Consider the following 23,903-nt stretch of genomic DNA (forward strand, 5'->3'; position numbering starts at 1 on the left):
AGTCTGTGGAACTCTGGGGGAAATAGGGCATGTGAATCTGAACCAATTGAATGAATTTATATTTTGGGTTGCAGTCATATGTATATTTGTTTAAAAGGATGTATTGAATCTATTGCCACATTAATGTTGTATAACAGTCAACCATGGAACCTTGAGGGCATCGCTAGTTGGTAAATATTGATTGCTTACATAGGAGGGGCAGCTCTGTGGCCCTGCTAATCTTGATTGAACTTGCTCATGTCTAGGGCTCTGACTGTTAAATGCTGTAGACTGACCTCAGTTGGTAGCGCTGCTGTCTGCATCACTCATCCTTTATTTAAGGACCATTCAGCCAACCCAGAGATGTCTCTCACAGAAGCATTTCAGGTACAGGGAGAACAAGCAAAAACATGCACCCTTGGATATCTGGTCTCAGAACTGTCACTGTGTCGTTTTCACCTCATTCTATTAGTCACAAAACCTATTTCTCTGGGTGGGGAAATGGGCCGTGTCTCTTTAGTGAAGCGAAGTGCAAAGTCATGTGGCAAAAGGTGTAGGTGCAGCTGTGGTAAAGAATCGGGGCCATCACTGCCATCACCACAAGGAGTGGGTAGGGACATAAGGATCAGTTGGGAGGTAAAGAGATTCCTTGACTTGAAAACTATAAGTTTGGAATTCTAGCACTTTTGCTTCAAGATGAGTAATTTGTGAGGCATCCAAATGAATTTCTCCAGTTTGTGGAAGCAGAAATGCCAACAGTTCTACACAAATTGTCAGAATGTTTCACAATTTCTCTTGAAATACCTGTCAGAAAATTCTTTTGAGAGAGCACATGGTGGCATTTTTTCTTGCCATAAACAAAATATATCTATCCATATGAAGAGTCTGAGGTGTTAAGGAAGAAAACTGGCAGGAAAGTGGTAACATTTAAGAGAAAAGCAAGACCAACTGAAGATCTGGAACAAGTAGGGCCCTGATCAAGTGTCCTTTGAAATCTAGCCCCAGGTTCTCCATCATTTGCACAGTTTGGCCACAAGAAAGGCAGACTGGAAATGAGATGTGGGATTCGGTCACTTGTCTGGCTGTGTGACCTTTGTAAAGTAGCGATTTCCTTGTGTGGATCAAATAATATAAAAGTTCTATGTAAACTCAAACACCACATAAATTAGCTATTTTTACATAAAATATCATCTAAGAAAAACATTCTATCCATGGAAATCTTCATTGTGACCCCTAATTGCAAGCTCCCTTTTCTTTGAAGACATTTATGACAGTCAATGAATAGTAAAAAATGATGAGTTTCTTAACTCTTGTGTTTTTTTGTCTCTACTAGTAGTGGGTAAGAAATGAACTGGCATTGGACAAATAATTGTATCAACTGCAATTCTTTTAAGTTTCAAGGACAAGCAACATTAGGTCTCAGGAGAATGGCTGGTCTCATTCAAGGACTTGGACCAACTAGCAGAGTGTGGATTCTGGTGTCTCAGTCCAAAGCCAGATCTGATCTTAAAATGAGAGGGAAGGTCACTCTTGAGGAGGATGGGAAATAGATTAGATTATTAGATAAATAATACCTGTTCACTAATAGTAGTATTTCAATCTAATCACACTAGAACCACAGCCTTGTCTAACTCAATGAAACTAAGCCATGCCCATGGGGTAACCCAAGACAGGTGGGTCATGGTGGAGAGGTCTGACAGAAGGTGGTCCACTGGAGAAGGGAATGGCAAACCACTTCAATATTCTTGCCTTGAGAGCCCCATGAACAGTATGAAAAGGCAAAATGATAGGATACTGAAAGAGGAACTCCCCAGGTATTCAATGGATGTGAGTCTGAGTGAACTCCAGGAGTTGGTGATGGACAGGGAGGCCTGGCGTGCCTCGATTCATGGGGTCGCAAAGAGTCGGACACGACTGAGTGACTGAACTGAACTAAATAGTAGTATTTAATATAGGTAGTTTTAGCTCCTCTGGAGAAGGGATAGGCTACCCATTCCAGTATTCTTGGACTTCCCTTGTTGCTCAGCTGTTAAAGAATCTGCCTACAACACTGGAGACCTGGGTTCAGTCCCTGGGTTGGGAAGACACCCTGGAGAAGGGATCTCCAGTGCTCCAGTATTCTGGGCTGGAGAATTCCATGGACTCTATAGTCCATGGGGTGGCAAAGAGTTGGGACATGACTGAGCAACTTTCACTTCACTTTACAACCATCACCATGAGGTAAGTTTACTAATTCAATTTTTCATAGGTAAAGAGGCACAGATAAAACAGTCCCCATGATTCATAAATGGCAGACATATGATTTGAACACAAGTATCTTGACTCTCGATAGAACTGTGTACCACAGCAAGAAGCAAACAATAGAAGAGCAAACTGAAGCATGACAGGGCAGATCTGTATGGGCAAATGGAAAAGCTCTTCCAGAACATCGCTGGCACAAAGCGAAGATGCTGCTGCTGCTAAGTCGCTTCAGTCGTGTCCGACTCTGTGCACCCCCATAGACAGCGGCCCACCAGGCTCCCCCGTCCCTGGGATTCTCCAGGCAAGAACACCAGAGTGGGTTGCCATGATGCTAAATAGTATTAAATCTTAAAAACAACAGTAACAAAAACAAACCCTGTAAAAACACAAAAGCCCCAGACAAACCTATATATTGTATATAAATATCTACATATAAGAATTCATATCAAAACATTAATGTTGGTTATCACTGAAGAGGGGAGTGGGATGCTGGAGACAGAAAAGAGGGTATCTCAGTTCATACCCTATAATTTACATAGAATCTGCATAACTTAAAAATATGCATGGTAAAGAAATAAACTGGCGGAAAATGAAAAGCAAAATACTTAGATGCCCCAAATTCAAGATGAAAATAAATTTAAAGTTGCTTCTAAAAATATGTATTATAAAGAAATATCCTGATGGAGGGAAAAAGGAAAAAGCAAAAATGCCTAGATGCCAAAAATTAAATATGAAAATTGAAAGTTCTGAGTCACTCTTGTGTCTTCATTTTGTTGTCACTTAAGGATATGGATAGTTTTCACTAGTTTCACTAGTTTTCACATCCTTTCCCAATTGGGGAGAGAATGTAGCACATGCTTTTCTCAAAAATAGTGTGGATAAGGGAACTTTTTTCAGAATGTATGTGTATTCATGGTTCATATATATCCCCCTAAGTCCTGTGTTATCTTTAAAAAATATCCTAATTACAAACTATTTCAAGTATGCTAAAATCTGGAGTAAAACTTGTTTTCAAACCAGTTTGTAAAAGAAATGACTACAAATACAATTAATGCTTCCCATAAATTTTCCCAATCCAGTCTTCATTTCTTGATTCCCACTAGCAAACGTGTATTCTATTTTTTTCTGTATTTATAGCCATAATACATAGTATCACTTTACATTTTATTCTATATAACTGGCATCATAAAACAAGCATTGTTCCACAACTTTTCTCCCTCATTATTTTTGAGATGTATCTATGTTGATATGCATAACTATTCATTTTCACTGTTGTATAGAAATCTATTGTATGAATATACTATCAGTGTTGAGTGCCAGTTAGAATTCATTTCTACTGCTTATATATAAGGCTGCCATGAACATTATGTCTCAAGCACACACATAGCGCTTCTTAGGTGGAGCTAGTGTTAAAGAACCTGTGTGTCAGTGCAGGAGACATAAGAGATGCAGGTTCAATCCCTGGGTTGGGAAGATCCCCTGGAGGAGGGCATGGCAACCTACTCCAATATTCTTGCCTGGAGAATCCCATGGACAGAGGAGCCTGGTGGGCTACAGTCCATAGGGTTGCAAAGAATCAGACATAACTGAGCAACTTGGCATGCACACAAGCACACATGTAAGTACTTCCTTAAGGTAACATGGTAAGAGATCTTTAATTTTATTAAATATTGAACATTTGATGGTTGTGCCAGTTTACTTTGCCACCAACAGTTAAAAAAAAAAAAAAAAAGTCTTCATTATTTCATTGTCCTTGACAACATTTGCTATTTTGAAACTTACATTTTGGGTGTGATGGTACATTTCATTGGGTTTGTAACTTGTGTTTCCTTGATTATTAGTACAGAGTATTTTTTCCATATGTTTATTAGCCTTTCAGATTTACTCTTGTAAGAAATACCTTTGTTTTCAGTGTGTGCATATTTCTATTGGGTAGTAGTTTCATGAATCTTAGGGATTTTTGCATTTTTATAAATTAATCCTTATATACAATAAACACTTTGTGGGTTACTTTTTCACATTTATAGTACTTAATGTACATATTCATTTTAATATTTGTAAATGTATATTGTTTATGACTGTGCCTTTGTCTTATTTAATTTTCCTATTCTGAGGTCTGAAAAATGTTGCATATATTCGTTTTAAAATATTAATCTCAAAACTTTAATTCAAGTATATTTGTTCATAGTTTGAGGTATGAATCCAAATTTATTGTTTTCCAAGAGGATAATCAAACACAATTTTTCAAAAAAGTCACTCCTTTCCTATTGGTTTATAATGAGGTTTCCATATATGTAGGTCTCTTCAAGTCTGATTCAAGGTAATAGCAGCAGAGTTTAACCTAATGTGTACTTTCCCTGTGTCAGAAACTCTGCCAAGCATGTTATGCATTTTGAAGTTAGAATGTGTGGGCTTATATACACTAGTTGTGGTGGTGGTAGTGGTTTTTGGAGTTTGAACATATGGGCTTATGTATACTAGAGATCCCTGATGAATGCATGGTCTCAGTATGTTTACTGGCTGATGGAGATGAAATCAAGTGAAATGTAGAAATACCTGATTGACACACACTGCATTTTAAAAAAGCATCCCAAATATATAACTTGCTTTTATTAAACAGAGGAAAAATCAACATATTTTCCAAAGAGGCAGATATCCCAGTAACTAATGTAACATCAGTTTGTTTGACAAGGCATTTAGAATAAGCAAGCAATTAAATTCTTCAGGTAGGAACAGAACATCAACAAGCTTCAGATCCCAGAATCATTACAAGCCAACAAGTTAGGCATTGTTTTGCTTAACAATTTTAACTTTAATGTAAATATATATTATTTAGAATATTAGCTTCTGAACTACATAATGACTTTATCACTATAATTAAAACCAGGATTTCTGAAACCTCCAAGTAATCTTTAAAGTTTTCCAATATGGACATAAACTAACCCCTATTCTTCTCTACATATCGAATTTGAAATAACTGTCACAATATATCAACATTTTCACAGGAAGAATTTTAAGGCTTCTGGCACATAAAATGTGCAAAATCTGTGTGACAATAATGTTATAATTATATACAGAAAATATTTAAAATTCTCCTTGAGCAACTTAAGTTCTAAAAATTAAAAAACTTAAGTGTCCATGTTAATAAAATATTAAAATACGATGAGCTTTTTGATAAACTTGACACTGATTTTGTAATTACATAAAGAATGTGCAAGATAAGACCTGCACGCTAAGTGATTCATCGTTGAAATTAACTGTTAAACTGAATATACTTATTGATAGCATTAGTTTTCTAGATCAAACTTTCAGCACAAACAGGCTTTAATATAACTTAAAAACATTTCCAATTAAACTGTAACGTTGAGGCAGCAAATGTCAGATCTATGTTTGCCTAGCTATTTAGGTGTCACATAAATAAGTCTATGAATCCTAATTTATCCTTTTGTCTAAGTCACCATGGTAGATAATGTTAATAAGTGGAAAATAAGTGAAAACAAAAAGTGACTATTTCTCATTTGAAAAAATGCGTTATCAACATCTTGTCTTAAAGTTCTGAACTAGCATATTCAGTTCTTAAGGCAAAAAAGGCCAAACTTATTATTATAAATTATAAATTCTGGTAATTCTTCTTTTGGCATTAAAAGTCACAGCACAAATTCTTATGCTTTAATAGATAATATATTAGTGTATATCTCAATATACATTTGCTAACATTCTCCATCAGTATGAAGTTGTTCTGCGCAGCAGAGGTGGTGAAGTGTGGCATGGCAGGGCAACATTTAATGGTTACCCGGGGAATCAAGGGACGTAGAACGGCTGAGTCTTGACTTTCCATTCACATATATTGTATTTGATTGAACTGTAACCTAAGAGAAAGAAACACAATTTGCAGCAATCAGTGTAAAATTGGACAGCTGTTTAATTGTGAATTTCCATCAATTACCAACATTTTAATTTCTGCTTAATACTAAAATTTCATTTCATTCAATAAATTTCAAATAACCAAGAATAAATGTTCATTCTACCATGAAGTTAAAAATTAGTTATTTCCACAACAAACAAGTTAAATAATCCATTAACACATCTTAGTCTTTACAAAATTACCAAATCAACTCAAAGGACAAGAGCATAAACAGACTGCAGGCCAAGCTGTTAAAGCGCATTTTTAGCTAGATTAATTCTGGTTCCCTCAAAGTACATTGGAGAATGTAGAAGAACATAGTGAATCCCACAGAGCAATGAATTCTGTAATTTTCATATTGATGATATTAACTTGAAGTTACTCTCTCCCAGGTACCCCTTATTTATAAGAAAAAATAGCTTTGGTTTTTAAAATGCCTTCATTTGAAGGGCTAAAAATGTCAAACCTGTGACTGTTTTGCCAAAACTGCAAATACATTCCTAAGTTCCAAAATTCTATGGCAAAGTTTCCTGTTTACAAGCTGTATGTAAATAAAAAACACTAAATCAAAATTTCCTAAATAGCTTGAAATTCCAACATTATTTATAAGAATGTAGAAGAAAATTATCTGGATTCTACATAGTAAGCAGGTATAGTATTTTAAAATATTACATGTAAAATATAACAATATTTTAAGAGAATTGATTTATCTCTTGATTATAATTTGACTAGCTTAGCTTCCTAACCAAACATTATCTTCTTCTCCCAAGCAGAGAACTGAAGTACAAAAGGCCAGATTCTGCCTAGCAACAGAGTAAGTTAGTGGAAAGGAAAATAAAATTGGCAAATTTAGTTAGCTTTGGTTTCCTGGTGCTTCATTTGTGGCCTTTTACTAAACAAAGATAAGTAATCCAAGCTAATCAATTTTCTTGACTATCTTAGGAACCCAGGATGGAATAGAATGGTTGACAACCATCCACCTGAAACAAAACAGCTAAGGAAAAAAAGTTGCCACCAGAGGAAGAACACTTGTCTACATGCTTTTCAGTATTCATGTGGGATTACTTTCCAAGTGCAGCCAACAGACAGGTAATGGCTTTTTGCTATGCGGTCTTGGTCTGAAAGGTCTGTGTGTGAGGGGTTATTTTTGTAATTCTTGCCAAAACTGCAGTTCTCACATTCTTTGTAAAGTAAAAGAAAATTTGGTTTAAGCATTTAAAAAAGATACAGATGGCTCTAAATATCTACAAATAAAGATGCTCATTGTAACATCATTGATAGGGTAAAAAACTAGAATCCAGTTAAATGTCTACCAATAAGGAGCAAATAAGCTATGGTTCTTTCACACAAATTCTATGTAGTCTTTTTTTTTTTTGGCTGCACTGTACAGCTTCTGGGAGTAGGAAATGGCAACCCATTCTTGTATTCTTGCCTGGGAAATCCCATGGACAGAGGAGTCTAGCAGGCTACAGTTCATAGGGTCACAAAGAATCCAACACGACTGAACAACTCAGCACAAAAACACATCTGTATGTCTTAACATCAAATACATTTTATAAAATACTGTGCTGGATGTAGTAATGCTTTATGTGAAGACAAGACAAATCACCATGATTATATGCAGATTGAGATGGGGGTAAGGTACAGGGAAAAAAAGCCTTCAGAAACATGAAAATTCATGACTACATTTACACTAGAGCTATCAACTAGATAATTGTTCTAATGTGAACCAACTATATAATGAAGGTTAATTGCTCAAATATGAACAAGAGCCATAAGGCAGGTTGGTACCTGGACTTAAAGTGAACATTTGGGTGCCAAGATACAGGCAAACACAGAGCCAACTTTCTGATGAACAGTCTAAACCCACTGTCAAAATCACTGGAGATTTTGTTTGGCACTATAACTGTTGTTCTATAAAAGAAATGTTAGAATTTAAAACAAACCAAGAGACATGTTCAGAACAGCACAGAAATATGGGACTTAAGCACAGGAAAGAAATTATCGTAAGTAAGGAAAAAAGCATAAGAAATTAGAGCCTTGTGTCTATTTCTACCACCTTCTGCAATTTTTTGAAATATAATACATGTACAGAGACGTGCATTGAACAGCGTAATGAAAACAGACATATATGTAGCCCACCACCCAGGTCAAGAGAAAGAATACCTCCAGCTCCCTCCTGATCTTGTCTTTATTAATTTTTATATTTAAAAATATTGCATTAAAATATATTTATCTTGAAAAAAAGAAACAATATTTATCCTGATTACTAATTTTTTTGGTTCCCTCTTAAATTGTGTTCCAGTCTTGCTCCAATAAACCTCTAACAACCCTTTTCCTTCCCCTCTGGAAGTAACCCTATTGTGACTTTTGTAATTATTTCCCAACACTTAGGAACAATTGCCACTATGCATGTATCACTATATAATTTAGTTTTGTATGCTGTCAACTTTACACATATCTTTTATTTATGTCTCTATCTACTAGTATATCTTATCTAATTTATTGCCATTTGATAGTCCATGCTTTAAATATACCACTATTTATTCTACCATTTTTGGATATTAAGGTTATATGTATTTGGAGCTATTACAAACAATATTCTTGAGTCTTGGCACATTGAAACACATTTTTAGCATATATAACTAGAAGTGAAGATGTTAATCATGGCATATAGATATAATAAACTCCACTAGACCCCATGTCTTTCTTTAGAGGAAGAAAAAGGATTATGCAAGGGATTTTCATTAAACAGAATTTAGGAGCTGGCATTATAGAGAGTCAGAGCTATCAATAACCTCCTACTGGAAGAGATAAAATTTAGATTCAATAGAACCTAAAGTAATGAGTAATAAATAGGATACAATTATAGGATCATCATTTAGGGCCTGCTTTCTGTGTTGATTTACATCCAGCTCGTTCTGGAAGCAATGAGAGCTTTATCTGTGAAGAGACTGCCAAATCAGGGCCCATAACACACCAAGTATACAGCTGCCTGCCTGTATGATCCTGTTGGCCTAAAAGGCATTTCCAACTTAATGCATTATTTTCTGCAATTAGCTCATTGAAACTGATTATTAATAATACATCCACTGATTTAATACAAAGATACTTCAATTATTTTCTATTCTGCCGTGAGCGTGAGGAACCGCTGTTCTCAATCCCTGGCTCTGAACACCCAGAAGGCAGAGGCTTCATTTGACTCAATTTTGTATCCTCAGTATCTAGTACAGTGTTTGGTATTTTTCTGTTTTTAAAAAATGCTTATCAAATTTACTGAATTGAGAACTTTGAAACTCTATCCTTAATTTATAAAATTAGAAACAGAATTAGAATTATTTTCATGAATGAGAATGTACAATTTATTTACAGGAACGTATTTCCCCCCAAAAGTATAAACGTCATGACCTGTGAAATACCAATTTCAATATTCCTTTTTTGCTGCTGCTGTTTGCTGCCTGGGACTAAACTCAAATTCTACAAATAATCGACGAAATTCAGACCTACCCCCTGAATTATTCCTTTGTGTTTCCTCCACTCCTGAGAGCACACACTATTTTGCCTTGTCACTCACCATGTGTGCCCAGATGGGAATGCTAAGTCCTCTGGGCAAACGGCCGTCACTCAGGGCTCCCCCGAAACCCACTAGGAAGCCGACTGACACGAACGCCTTCCCCTTTTTCTATCTTTGCAGCATTCCTTTTCTTTCGCAAATGCCTTTTTTGTTGAGTTCGGTGATTTGCTCAACAAGTCTCTTACTTTTCTCTAAATAGCTTCTAAAATGATTAGAAAAGCAATTCACAAAATGAAATGCCTAGGGAGTCAGTGAAACAATGAGTACTTCTCTTGTCTCGGTGTTGAGGAACTTGCAACCAAGATGACTAAGGGGAGCAAGAAAGACATTTAGGGGAGACTGCAGCCTCTGGGAAGTCCAAGTCATGGTGCCAGGCTTAAGGCTTCACTACATCCTGTTTCAGAGGATGAGGGCAACAGAGAGGAAACTCATCTGTAATAACTCCCTGTGATGCTTTCCGAGAACAGAGTGTGTTACCTTGCTCTCTCACATGTCAGTTGAAGCTAGACTCTGGCATTATTAAAACTTGAATTTCTGCATTAGGTATCATCTAAATTCCCTAGATTTTCCCTACATTTTTTTAGTTTAGCCTATAAAACTGCCCCCCCCTTAACCAGCCAATCAGTACGGTAGTAGCTGATTACTATAGGAGCCAGGACTGAAAACTTGCAGGCTCTTACAATAGCGCAGCTTTTCTGGAGTAAAGGAGGGACTTTCCTTCCAAAAGACTCTTTCTTGCTGTGCTAACACAGTTTCTTAAAATAAGAGGCACTTTCCGGGGCACTTTCTATATATAGTCATATAATAATGAGCAAAACTTGCTTTCTGCACCTGGCCCATGTTTGGAAAATAGACCTGACATAGTTTTAAGGATGTGTAACACTCTGGACTCTCTCAGCTTACACTTCAAAAATGACCCTTGACTTATAAAAGGGGAACTTCTGGCATCTTCCCTATTCAGATTTAAAAGCCAGAAAACAATTTCCCCTAAGTATTAGTTTGACACTGTTGAAAATAAACCCAATGTCACCCATCTGATAAAGAAAACTTACCCTTTTCAATTTGGCAGCAGCCTCTCCAGAACGAATTGCAGTCAGCAAACTCTGTCGGATCTGTTCTGGGTCAGAGCTTTGGAATGTCGAAGAACTTTGTCTCTTATGGGTGAACGACGGGCAGTCAGTTGGAGATGGTATTTGAGGATTCTGTTCATTATGCGCAGAGTTATTTTCCTGTAAAAATAAGTGTGAAAGTTATATGAATACCAGGTGAAGAACGGGCCAGTGTTCAAAACACTTTCATCATCAATAGCTCTTTAAGAACCCCCACTTGCTACACTGGTGCTTTAAACTATTTCCTCATCCACTGAGTTATATCTGATGTCAGGCTCAGCTGGAAGATAAGGGCCTTACTTTCCCTCATTTTGAACTCAGGAGGCTAAGGAAGAAAAGTGATATGTCTCTTTGTTTCACAGTGCAGTGGTAATTCTACTGTCCTTGAGTAAATGAAATAATGCTCCAATAGAGTCAGTTAGAAGAGACAAAGTAATAATAAAAATCCACAGACTTAAAAAAACAAACCCATTTTCATAGTTCTAATATATTAGTATTATGAAGTTATTTTTGATGGTACAAATGGACAAATATTGGCAATTTCATACTGGTTGAACCTAACACATCTTCTAATAAAGGAGTATTAATGACTATGTAACAGCTTATTTTGTCTTTCTGGAAGTCAATGGGACGAAGTGATGCCCGTGTTTTATTTTTCCCATGAGACTGAAAATAAATATTAGAAATTTAAGAATCAAAACTTTAATTAAACTTCTTAGAAAGGAATATTTAGTAACTGATTTCACTGGCAACTGTATTCAAACAATCTTAAAAATGTCTTTTTCAAACTGTCAAATATCTTTATAAAAGATGAGTTAAACAGAACTCAGGCAATGGCTCAAAAACTGTATTATCTAAATCAAGCTTCTGTTGTTTAGAAATGGTATTCCATTCTAAGAAAAAAAACACAGGCTTTGCTCCCAAGAATTAATCTCTAGATCATATATCTCTTCCTGATATGATATCAAAGTAATAAACAAAAATGCAAACTATAAAGAAATATTTTTCAAGGTAAATATTGCTTTAAATTATGGAAAAATCTTTACTTGGCAACATGGTTAATGTTCTGTTACTCTAGGCGTGTTTGAAAAAGTAGCATAAAATACTTCTGGAACTGTCATGCAAATATGAAAGTATTCTTTAAACACTATCAGAAAAAGTACACAATGTATTTTTTAATTGCATGGGGATTATCATACTTCACACTGTGAATTGCATCCTCTAACTATACTACTTGAGTCTAGCAAATTATATCATTTAGTTGATCCAACACGAAATCAACAAATTATCCTTTTATACATCACTAAGGTCAGTATGCAGATGACACCACCCTTATGGCAGAAAGTGAAGAGGAACTCAAAAGCCTCTTGATGAAAGTGAAAGAGGAGAGTGAAAAAGTTGGCTTTAAGCTCAACATTCAGAAAACGAAGATCATGGCATCTGGTCCCATCACTTCATGGGAAATAGATGGAGAAACAATGGAAACAGTGGCTGACTATTTTGGGGGGCTCCAAAATCACTGCAGATGGTGATTGCAGCCAGGAAATTAAAAGACACTTACTCCTTGGAAGGAAAGTTATGACCAACCTAGATAGCATATTCAAAAGCAGAGACATTACTTTGCCAACAAAGGTCCGTCTAGTCAAGGCTATGGTTTTTCCAGTAGTCGTGTATGGATGTGAGAGTTGGACTATAAAGAAAGCTGGGCACCGAAGAATTGATGCTTTTGAACTGTGGTGTTAGAGAAGACTCTTGAGAGTCTCATGGACTACAAGGAGATCCAACCAGTCCATTCTAAAGGAGATCGGTCCTGGGTGTTCTTTGGAAGGAATGATGCTAAAGCTGAAACCAGTACTTTGGCCACCTCATGTGAAGAGTTGACTCATTGGAAAAGACTCTGATGCTGGGAGGGATTGGGGGCAGGAGGAGAAGGGGACGACAGAGGATGACATGGCTGGATGGCATCACCGACTCGATGAACGTGAGTTTGAGTGAACTCTGGGAGTTAGTGATGGACAGGGAGGCCTGGCGTGCTGCAGTTAATGGGGTCGCAGAGAGTCAGACGCAACTGAACTGAAGGTTAGATGGTGGTTAAGTGATATTTTGGTCAACATACATATAACTGGAATGTTGACACTGAATTAACAAAACAGAAAACAGTATTTTTCACAGAGCTAGAACAAATAATTTCACAATTTGTATGTAAATACAAAAAACCTCAAATAGCCAAAGCAATCTTGAGAAAGAAGAATGGAACTGGAGGAATCAACCTGCCGGACTTCAGGCTCTACTACAAAGCCACAGTCATTAAGACAGTATGGTACTGGCACAAAGACAGAAATATAGATCAATGGAACAAAATACCCCAGAGATAAATCCACGCACCTATGGACACCTTATCTTTGACAAAAGAGGCAAGAATATACAATGGAGAAAAGACAATCTCTTTAACAAGTGGTGCTAGAAAAACTGGTTAACCACTTGTAAAAGAATGAAACTAGAACACTTTCTAACACCATACACAAAAATAAACTCAAAATGGATTAAAGATCTAAATGTAAGACCAGAAACTACAAAACTCCTAGAGGACAACATAGGCAAAACACTCTCCGACATAAGTTACAGCAGGATCCTCTATGACCCACCTCCCAGAATATTGGAAATAAAAGCAAAAATAAACAAATGGGACCTAATTAAAATTAAAAGCTTCTGCACAACAAAGGAAACTATAAGCAAGGTGGAAAGACAGCCTTCAGAATGGGAGAAAATAATAGCAAATGAAGCAACTGACAAAGAATTAATCTCAAAAATATACAAGCAACTCCTGCAGCTCAATTCCAGAAAAATAAACAACCCAATCAAAAAAATGGGCCAAAGAACTAAACAGACATTTCTCCAAAGACATACAGATGGCTAACAAACACATGAAAAGATGCTCAACATCACTCATTATCAGAGAAATGCAAATCAAAATCACAATGAGGTACCATTTCACGCCAGTCAGAATGGGTGCTATCCAAAAGTCTACAACCAATAAATGCTGGAGAGGGTGGTGGAGAAAGGGGAACTCTCTTACACTGTTGGTGGGAATGCAAACTAGTAAGCTACTATGGAGAACTGTGTGGAGATTCCTTAAAAAACTGTAAATAGAACTGACTTATGACCCAGCAATCCCACTGCTGGGCATACACACCAAGGAAACCAGAATTGAAAGAGAAACTTGTACCCCAATGTTCATCGCGGCACTGTTTATAATAGCCAGGACATGGAAGCAGACTAGATGTCCATCAGCAGATGAATGGATAAGAAAACTGTGGTATATATACAGAATGGAATATTACTCAGCCATTAAAAAGAATACATTTGAATCAGTTCTAATGAGGTGGATGAAACTGGAGCCTATTGTACACAGTAGTAGTAAGCCAGAAAGAAAAACACTAATACAGTATACTAACGTGTATATGTGGAATTTAGAAAAATGGTGACGATAACCCTGTTTGCAAGACAGCAAAAGAGACACAGATGTATAGAACAGTCTTTTGGACTCTGTGGGAGAGGGAGAGGGTGGGATGATTTGGGAGGATGGCATTGAAACATGTAAAATATCATATGTGAAACGAATTGCCAGTCCAGATTCGATGCATGATACAGGATGCTTGGTGCACTGGGATGACCCAGAGGAGTGGTATGGGGAGGGAGGTGGGAGGGGGGTTCAGGTGGGAAACACGTGTACACCCATGGTGGATTCATGTTGATGTATGGCAAAAACCACTACGATATTATAAAGTAATTAGCCTCCAATTAAAATAAAATAAATTTATATTAAAAAAGAAAATTACATATTTAAACTGATTTTAATTAAATTATATATAACAATATTTGGTAAGCTCAGGTTGAGTGTATATGACAAAGTGCAGAGCTGAGATATGTTTGGTTATTTTATCTAGTCTTTGATGCTGCTTATGTTTTTATGTAATTAAAACAATTTATTTTGCTATTATGGAGAATTGGAGAAGAAAATAAAGTAAACCAGAACATCCGGGAAAGTTTTCAACAAACTGAAATAAGCAAAACACAGAAAACTAGTCAGAACTGTAGTACAGTATACAAATGTATGAGCAAAGCAACTTTAAATATTTGCTAATGAGGTGATTATATAATGACCTTATAGTAATATCTGATTAAATTATATGAATTATAATGACTGAGAGTAAATAATCAGATTCTATGTATTACTACTCGTTTTTTCCCCTACTGCATCTTGATTGTAGATTATGAATTAAGTAACACACACGCTTGTTGAACCCATTTAAGTCATGTTTTATAAGAATCCCCTATTTTATAAAAGGTTACATTTACCTTATCACTCACACCTAGTTGTGGCATGTTCCCAGATGTATTTACAGAAGGAATCTTCCCTTTCTCTGCATCAGTTGGAGTTCTGGCAGACCCCTTGACCTCCTCACTGCATGACTCTGTAGGGCTTTTGCTGAAAGACTGTGACCGTTTCACCACAGCGAGGGCAAACGGTGAAGGAGCAGAGCTGGAGTATGGTCGTGGGGCACCAAAAGTTTTCAGAGTTTTCAGATTCAGTGTTGCTGACTGACTCTTGGGCAGAGGAACAGGTTTGGAGGCCACGGGAGGAGGGGGAAGGGGCGAGGCCACGGGAGGAGGGGGCAGGGGGGAGGCCGCGGGAGGAGGGGGAAGGGGGGAGGCCGCTGGAGGAGGAGGTGGAGGCGGCGGGGAGGCCACAGGAGGAGGAGGAGGTGGAGGTGGAGGCAGCGGAGAGGCCACAGGAGGAGGAGAGGTTTCAGTAGGCTTCTGATTGCTGTCATCATCAGTGTTTTGAATGTGTGTCTGTGGAAGAGATTGAATAGTTTTACTTAAGGGAGAAAGAGCTGGCTCTGGAGGAGGTATTGTATCTCTTTCCACCTCTTTCTTTATTAATTCCTTTGGAGCAGGATTAGAGGCAGCTTGAACACTCTTGGCGGCTGCAGATGTCACATAGTGATCTGAAACTCTTTTTTGCATCTGCAAGAAAAAAGCACTTGGTTTGGAGTGGGGATTTGAAACCCGTGATTTAAATTTTGACTCCAGAATATTGTTTATATCTTCCAATTTTGGCGCAAAAGGAGCCGAGCCAGTGTCGCTCGTCGTTCTGGGAGGTTTCAGAGGGTTCACCATTCTGCTGCGGGTAAAGCTCTCGTCACTTTGCATCTGATGCTCTGTTCTCAGGGTAGGCTTTGATTTCAGGTCTGCTTGTGACTCCTTTGGGCTTTCAGAAATGACGAGATCTTCTGTTTGGATTGTCGTTTCTTTCACATTCTCATAAGTGTCCTTTTTCCCTAAAGTATGTATCTCTTGATCATTTTTGTACCCTATGGTTTCCGATTCCCAATCTTTGGATATTTCTAGGGATCGGGGAGGCACTATTTTATAAGTAGTCATCCCAATTTTGGGTATGTACTCTCTTGTAATTTCATTTGAAGGTTTTGGCTTGGGATTATAATCTTGTCTGTAAAATGGATAATTCTTTACGTAAGAAGCTGCTGAATTTTTATCAGTTCCGTCTCCAGGAGGCAAAAGATTGTCATTACCACGTGCACAAGTTGGATCTTTTATGGTGAGTTGCTCCTCTGTATGTACGACAAGGGGGCCCTGACTCCTGAATTCTCCTGAGATATCTACAGAATCCTGTGGGCTCAAAGATAAGCATTGAGTTGATTTGTTGTTACTTGAAGTTGGCACCCTTTCATCAACTTTGACGTCAGACAAATTATGATCTTGCTGATGATCCCCATCAAAACTGTCACAGGAAGGGGTTGTCTGGATTGCCGCATCTTGCATTTTTGTCTTTTCTGCACTGGGTTGAATCAGGTTTTGATCTGGTGCTAATGAAACAGAAAGATGATTTTCTTTGTAACATCCAGCAGTATCAGTTTTATATGCCTGATAATTTGATAGTCTGTCAACTTCTATGTCCATGTTGTTATTTTTGGCAACACCTGCTACATTGATTTCTGTTCTCCTCACTCCATTTTTCATATTATTTTCTCTGTTTGTTGGAATGACAATTATTTCATGTTGATCTGCTGAGAGAAAAAATATAAAATATATGAAAAAAATAGAATTTTTCAGTACCCACCCTCCCTCAAAGTGAACAGGTTGGTTTGAATTCTACAGATAAATATTCAGCTCACCAATTATACAGTAATTATACAGGTAATGGCATACAGAGAAAGTGGCATGGACTTTGGGATCATAGAGACCTGAGTCAGGAATCCAGCTTGACTAATTACAATCTGTATGGGCCATATCACGTTACTCCGTTTAAGCCTCAGATGTCAAAAACAAAACTATGTATTATATATCACTTATGTAACAGTAACATGCTTATTAGGATACAGTAACATGCTTATTAGGATACCGTATTGCCCAAAACAAGTACTCATAGAATATAGCTATGATTTTAAGTAAAGACCATATTTCAGTCATTGTTAAGAATGACAGAAAGATACTGACAAACTTTTAAAAATGTTTTTGTTCTGTTTTTTTTTTCTATTTTGATTCTGTCTTTTCTATAATCCCTAGTATATTTATATTTCATACTTAGCATTTGTTAGGATTGTTTCCCTTTTAATGTTATCAGTTTTACTTACGACAGACCACAAAACCTTACCTTTAAGAGCTGAAATAAAAACAGCCTAAGTTCATTGTCTGACTAATTAGGTGTCCATGCTAAATAATTTTAGAGGATTTTGTTTTCAGTCACAATACGGGTGGTTTCAACTACATTAAAAACAACCATGTGGGTTTTTTTTTTTCTCTGTGAGAAAAGATAACTTTATTTTTCTCATGTCAGAATCCAGGTAGAGAAAACAAACTTCCCTCTCCCAATACTACTTTTCCTCTTAATTTTAATTCAGACCTCCTGAAAACAAAAATCATTTGCCAGTGTCTAGGTTAACAAAGCAACAGTTGCCAGCCAACAACATGATGGCAAAAAGTTGGAATGAGGCATCTGGAAGGAAACAGAGGCTTATGACTGAGCCAAGTGATTCATATATGCTAGCCTTCTCTAGTCAAGTCCATGAAGAATCATTTCTTCTGAATAACCAGCTAGCCCTCTTCTTCAAAATCCTTGGTGGCCTCCCCTTTCAGATATGACAGTTTGCACAGCACAAATGAAATGTGGGCCTTGGAAATCAAATTGTGAAAGAATGTCAAGTATTTCTCTATAGTTTTATAATCACTCACTTTCACCTATAAGATAAAGTTCACTGTCTAAACTGTAAAACGGATCCTCTGTGGAAAATGAAAAGAAAAAAAGGAGCCTAAATGTATTTCCTTTTCTCTTGCTTGTTTCTCTTTTTCCACTGAATATAGATATATCCCAGTTACAGAATGGAAACACTTTCTAAAAGAAGGTAAATCATTATAAAAAATATATTTAAAAAATGAAATTCCCTATAAGAAATCCTAATTTATTGGTTTTAGAACTTCTTCACATTTTCTGTGGGTTATAATTACCATTATCTACTGAATTTCTCACCAAAATTTCAAAAATTTCAGTGTTTGTCAGGCCTAGAATCACTACTGAATTCATTAGCTTGTCTATCCTGCTACATATCTGCTGATAATGCAAACAAAATGTCAATGAATAGACAGGCTGTTTTTCAGAAATGGCCAGTAGAGGGAGAAGGTATATTTTGTACTATAATATATTTTCCCCTACTCAAAACTGACACGAACATCAACCACCTGATGAAAGGATCATTTAGATAAGTGCACAGTTTAGGTTTAAAGAAAAAAGGAAAAAAGCAGAATAAAATTAGTTGTAAGGATAACAAATTATTTTAAAAACCACCCAGAGTTGACAGTGGTCATTGTAAATCAAGTGCAAATCAAAATAAGTCTATTACAGAAATGTGCTTGGGACCCTAATACTAATATGATACCCAGATCTTTGCAAAAATGATTTAATTTTACTATGATTTTAAACAGTAAGCAGCTTTTAAATCATATTTTCTCAATAGAAATGCTATTGCCATCATAATATATGTTGTTAAAAAGCTGCGTCAAGAAGAAAAAATGGGGAAATTATATACAAATATATAAGTTGTATACTTGTATCTCAGGAGGTTATTGACCATAAGGAAAATGAATCAAAGACATTCATATTCAAATTAACCAACACATACCACATATATAAAGTGTCATATCTATATACATCTGTCTATCTTGTTTGTAACATTGGGATAATACAATACCTATTGAATTTATATACGTATCTATGTATCTCCAGAGAAGGCAATGGCAACCCACTCTAGTACTCTTGCTTGGGAAATCCCATGGACAGGGGAGCCTGGTAGGCTACAGCTCATGGGATTGTGAAGAGTCGGACACAACTGAGCGACTTCACTTTCACTTTTCACTTTCATGCACTGGAGAAGGAAATGGCAACCCACTCCAGTATTCTTGCCCAGAGAATCCCAGGGACAGGAGCCTCGTGGGCTGCTGTCTATGGGGTCGTACAGAGTTGGACACAACTGACGTGACTTAGCAGCAGCAGCCTATATATCTATGTTTTCTATGGACCTTAACCTATTTTTATGTACTAACATAATAGATTGGACTTGAGAACAAGCCATTTCCTTCATATCCCCTTAAAATACCATTGTGTATTGACTGCACTTCTGATTTGTATAGTATCTTTTTTCTGAAAGCCAATCCTAACTATATATTTTAACTGTTATCTCAGTATTCTGCTAGGTTCCATAAGGAATTGAAACAAAGTATCAGATATAATTTCTCTGATCGAAGACTGTCCAATCTAGTCAAGTAGTCGAGACACAGAACTACACGGCTTCCAGCAGTCAAGCAACAGAATAAGTGAAGTGGCAGGATTTGGATAATAGTTGAATGGGTGAAGATTATTTTCCAGACAAAGATAATAATAAAATAACCATAGGCCTAATGATAGAACTGGGTGAAATATATATGCCATGAGAAAGAATAAACTATCTTGATTTGGAGGTATGGGGGGAGGAGTGGGAAATCCTGGTAAACTTTATTACATAATTAGATGGCTTGAGCCTGCAATATCAGGCAGACAAGTTTTACCCAAGGTATATCAACTTGACTATGAAATAAAACAGGCTTGAACTAGAGAGTCAGTAGAAGCAAAAAGGAGAAGTAGATCATAAGTATGCACAGAGTATACCTTGGTAAGATTCAGAGCTAAGTTAGATAACTTCTAAGATTTAACAACAACATCATAAGACATGGTAGTGAGAAGCAAATATTGGAATCAACACATATTGAACACATACTGCCTGAGTTCAAATCTGAGGTCTACCATTTACTGTGGGACCTCAGGTGAGTTATATAATATCTTTGTGGATCAATCATCTGTAAAATGGGACTAAAGTAACTACCCATTAATGAGTTAACATACAAGATTAAATGAGCTAATATAAAGTGTTTAAGAAGGGTCATTGGCATGTAGTATGTGCTATGAAAGTGTTAGTTATTAGTGCTTACGGAACTCACCTTTCTCTTGGTTTGGGTCCACTGACTTCAAGTTTCTTACCATCTCTTTGTCGCTTGAATTACATACCATAATGTGTGGCCTTCTATAAAAATAATATTGTATATTATATATGATACTATTCAAACACACACTCACACAACAATAAAACAGGCAATAATTTCCAAAGACAGATAGACTGGAACAATCATCTTTTTCTGCCAAATATTGGAAATTTAATAGCAAAAAAAAAATAAAGCTAAGAGGAAATGGTGCTATGAAACACTAGCTTTCATATGTGGCCCTGTAACAAAGCAAGATATTAGAAGCTTGGTAAGATGGACAGTTTCCCCAAGAGAGTATCTTTTTCTTATTATCAATTATTATCTTTGAAAGAAAAAGGAGCTAAATGAAATTTACTTTCATAGGCATTTCCCTTACATCTGGCAAGGTCACCTTGTGGCAAGTCAGAATGTGAATTAACTTCACTGGCTGTTTTTTTTTTTTTTTTTAATGATGAGTTTAATTTGGAGACAATCTCATGCAAATTATAGTAAAACTTTGATAAAATGGTTTATTTTACATTCTTGATTTCATCTTTATTCATAGTGTGGTATTTCTAACAGAATGTAAGTGTACTTTATTATGAATTTGTTTCTAGAACCAAGGGGAAAGTGCATTCTCTGCTTCACAAAATTGACTGTAAAAATGATTAGTGGTTTAACATCATATTTTAATATGGAGAATTGTTTTATAAACCAGTCAGTAAAAGTTCTTTAGGAGTATTTGGTGCAAATTGAGATTAAATATTTTATTTAGGTCAAATAGGTAACAGGCAAAACAAACACAACACAAAAATGCTAATATTCATACAAAATAACTACATGTTGTGATTTATCTGCCACAGGGACACCAAAACCATTGAATTTGATTTTATTTAAAACCAACCACATGTAAATAGATACTCTATGAATAAAATTTTTTTAATGATAGTAAAAGGGATAAAGTATAAACTAAAGAAATGACTTCACTTGTGTTTAAAATATCATTTCTGTATTTCAGAAGACTACTATCAGTTAAACAAAGCACCACCACCACTTCTGGCATACAGACTACTTACTGTTCATCTGTGTTTCTAGTTCCTTGTTTTTCTTCTTTGGAGTTTTGTGAGGACTCTCCAGTAGCACTGCCAGGGGCTGAGTCAGGATCATTTTTCAGTGTATTTATTATATCAGTAGATACAGTAGGAATGTCTTGTGACTTCAGAGAAGTATTTTCAGCCTCATCTTTAGGCATTTCACTCAGTTCTTCCTTTTCATCTATCTCTTCAAGGCTATAATCAGAGCTTATTCCAGCTACAAAGAAATGAAGATATAATCCTAAATATTAATTTGTCTCATTTATCCAATGCAATTCTGGCAAGGAAGGAATTTTTTAAATAATAATTAGCTGGACTCTTTTAAATTCTGATTCAAAGCTAATAGTAAAATACTTGTCTAATGGTGAATAATTATGTTAATATATAATCAGATTATCTCAGACATGCATTTCTAAAAATAATATGCTATCGCTCTAGGTTTTCTTTGTGGTAGAAAAAATGGTTATTTAAGCTTATAAACTTCAAGTTATATATTTTATTTCAGAATGTGTCTTTCAATTTAAATGACTTTTACCTAGACCAATAGCATTAAATGTAAACAAAAAGAACACAAGTTTTTAGATAGTCTACAAGTGTAATTGTGGCTCAGACGGTAAAGCGTCTGCCTACAATGAGGGAGACCCGGGTTCGATCCCTGGGTCGGGAAGTTCCCCTGGATAAGGAAATGGCAACCCACTCCAGTACTCTTGCCTGGAAAATCCCACGGACGGAGGAGCCCGGTAGGCTACAGTCCATGGGGTCGCAAAGAGTTGGACACGACTGAGCGACTTCACTTCACTTCACTTCACAAGTGTAATTACAAAGTTTGACTCAGTAGTTATCAGTACTATGATTGAGAACTGTCTGAGCATCCTTTAAAAACACTGATACTTACCTCTACTGTACATCTGTTAAATTGGAATCTCTGAAGGACAGGACCAAGAATTTTTAAGATTCTTTGGGTGATTCTAGCGTGTAACCAAGGTTAAAAGCCACTTATTTAGATGCTTAGTATAATTTTTAAGATAATAATAGAATAAGCATTATGCTATGAAAATTGATTGTAATTCCTGTTGAGTTTGATTCTCAGAGGCAACTTCCATTAAGTCTTTTCTCTATATTATCAAAGTGTAATGAGCATATACCTTTTAAGCAGATATACATACATTTCCTTCTCTTTTTCTTGTTGGTTTATTTAATATAAATGGAAGCATCCTGTATCTGATATTTTCAACTTTTCTTTCTCCACTCAACTGTATCTTAAAGGTTGTCCCATATCGATATGTGTGTGTGTGTGATTCTTTTCAATAGCTGTGGTTAATATTTTGTTGAATAAAATGGTTTTATTATTATTTCTTAGTTCTAACAACAAATGGCCAACAGGGTAAAAGACAAGGAGCCATCCTAAGTGGTTAGTGTCCACACTAGTTCCAAAAGTATATTTAAACCAACAAATGAGGTTTTGGATCTCTGCTTATTTGAATATAATTCAGTACCTCCACCTACACAATAGCAGCTGAACAAAGTTTAATTTTACCCCAATTGAGGGAGGGAAAAAAAGTAGCATAGCATTGAATTTTAGTGATCTGCACATCTACAAAATTTAACAAAAAGTTCAATATATTTGAAGAATATTTGAAATACTTAAAATGTATTTATCTTTAAGCATATAGACAGAGTAGTATGCCATTTGTGATTTTTAATAAATATGGGAAATTTTAACATTTTTGTTATAAATTGAAAAGTAGATTACTAAGAAAAAATAATTTGACTTTAAGTAAACATATATATAAATATGTGCACATACTTATACATACAAGTTTTTATCGTGACATGAAATAGTTATTTTGATGCCAATGTACAATATTATGCCTTTAAAGTAACTATATAGATATGACATCTATATAGTAGGAATGTATTTACATAATTTAAAAAATGTATCCAGGAAAACTTAATGGCCATTATGGTTTAGATGCAAGTGTGTTTTATAGATGGCTCCTTGATATATGTTAAGCTCTTTTGAAATTAACTGAGGTAACATTTAGCAAATTATTGATCTTTCTCCCTATTTCTCTCTTCACAATCACAAGTATTTTATACAGATACACAATTTTAAGCATGAGGTCCTCACTGAGAAACTGGTCCTAAAGTATGAAGAATGAGTCACACGTTTCAAAAGTCTTTTCAAATTATTTTTCTGGGGTTTTATGAAGTGAAGTAGCTCAGTCGTGTCCAACTTTTGCTACCCCATGGACTGTAGCCTACCAGGCTCCTCAGTCCATGGGATTTTCCAGGCAAGAGTACTGGAGTGGGGTGCCATTTCCTTCTCCAGGGGACCTTCCCAACCCAGGGATCGAACCTAGGTCTCCCACATTGTAGGCAGACGCTTTACCGTCTGAGCTACTTACACTTAGTAGTTATAAGCACTG

At 36.2% G+C, this 23,903-nt stretch overlaps 1 protein-coding gene across 4 annotated transcripts in view; it reads right to left on the reverse strand.

Annotated features, from left to right (window-relative positions):
• Positions 1–4,808: 4,808 nt before the first annotated feature.
• Positions 4,809–23,903, reverse strand: part of COBLL1 (cordon-bleu WH2 repeat protein like 1) — a 169,038-nt gene continuing 149,943 nt past the window's right edge. For 3 of the 4 annotated variants that reach the window (XM_040229249.1, XM_040229251.1, XM_040229248.1), the window contains 6 exons: positions 21,457–21,691; positions 20,360–20,442; positions 15,578–16,899; positions 15,167–15,484; positions 10,751–10,927; positions 4,809–6,089 (listed from right to left, as the gene is read on the reverse strand). In XM_040229249.1, coding sequence (XP_040085183.1) covers positions 6,003–6,089; positions 10,751–10,927; positions 15,167–15,484; positions 15,578–16,899; positions 20,360–20,442; positions 21,457–21,691 — 2,222 coding nt within the window. In that variant the 3' untranslated portion in view covers positions 4,809–6,002. The remainder of the gene's footprint in view (positions 6,090–10,750; positions 10,928–15,166; positions 15,485–15,577; positions 16,900–20,359; positions 20,443–21,456; positions 21,692–23,903) is intronic. The other variant, XM_040229250.1, reaches the window with a different exon arrangement.

This window comes from Oryx dammah, unplaced genomic scaffold (assembly GCF_014754425.2).
Source record: "Oryx dammah isolate SB20612 unplaced genomic scaffold, SCBI_Odam_1.1 HiC_scaffold_27, whole genome shotgun sequence".
In the NCBI taxonomy this organism is placed as follows: Eukaryota; Metazoa; Chordata; class Mammalia; order Artiodactyla; family Bovidae; genus Oryx; species Oryx dammah.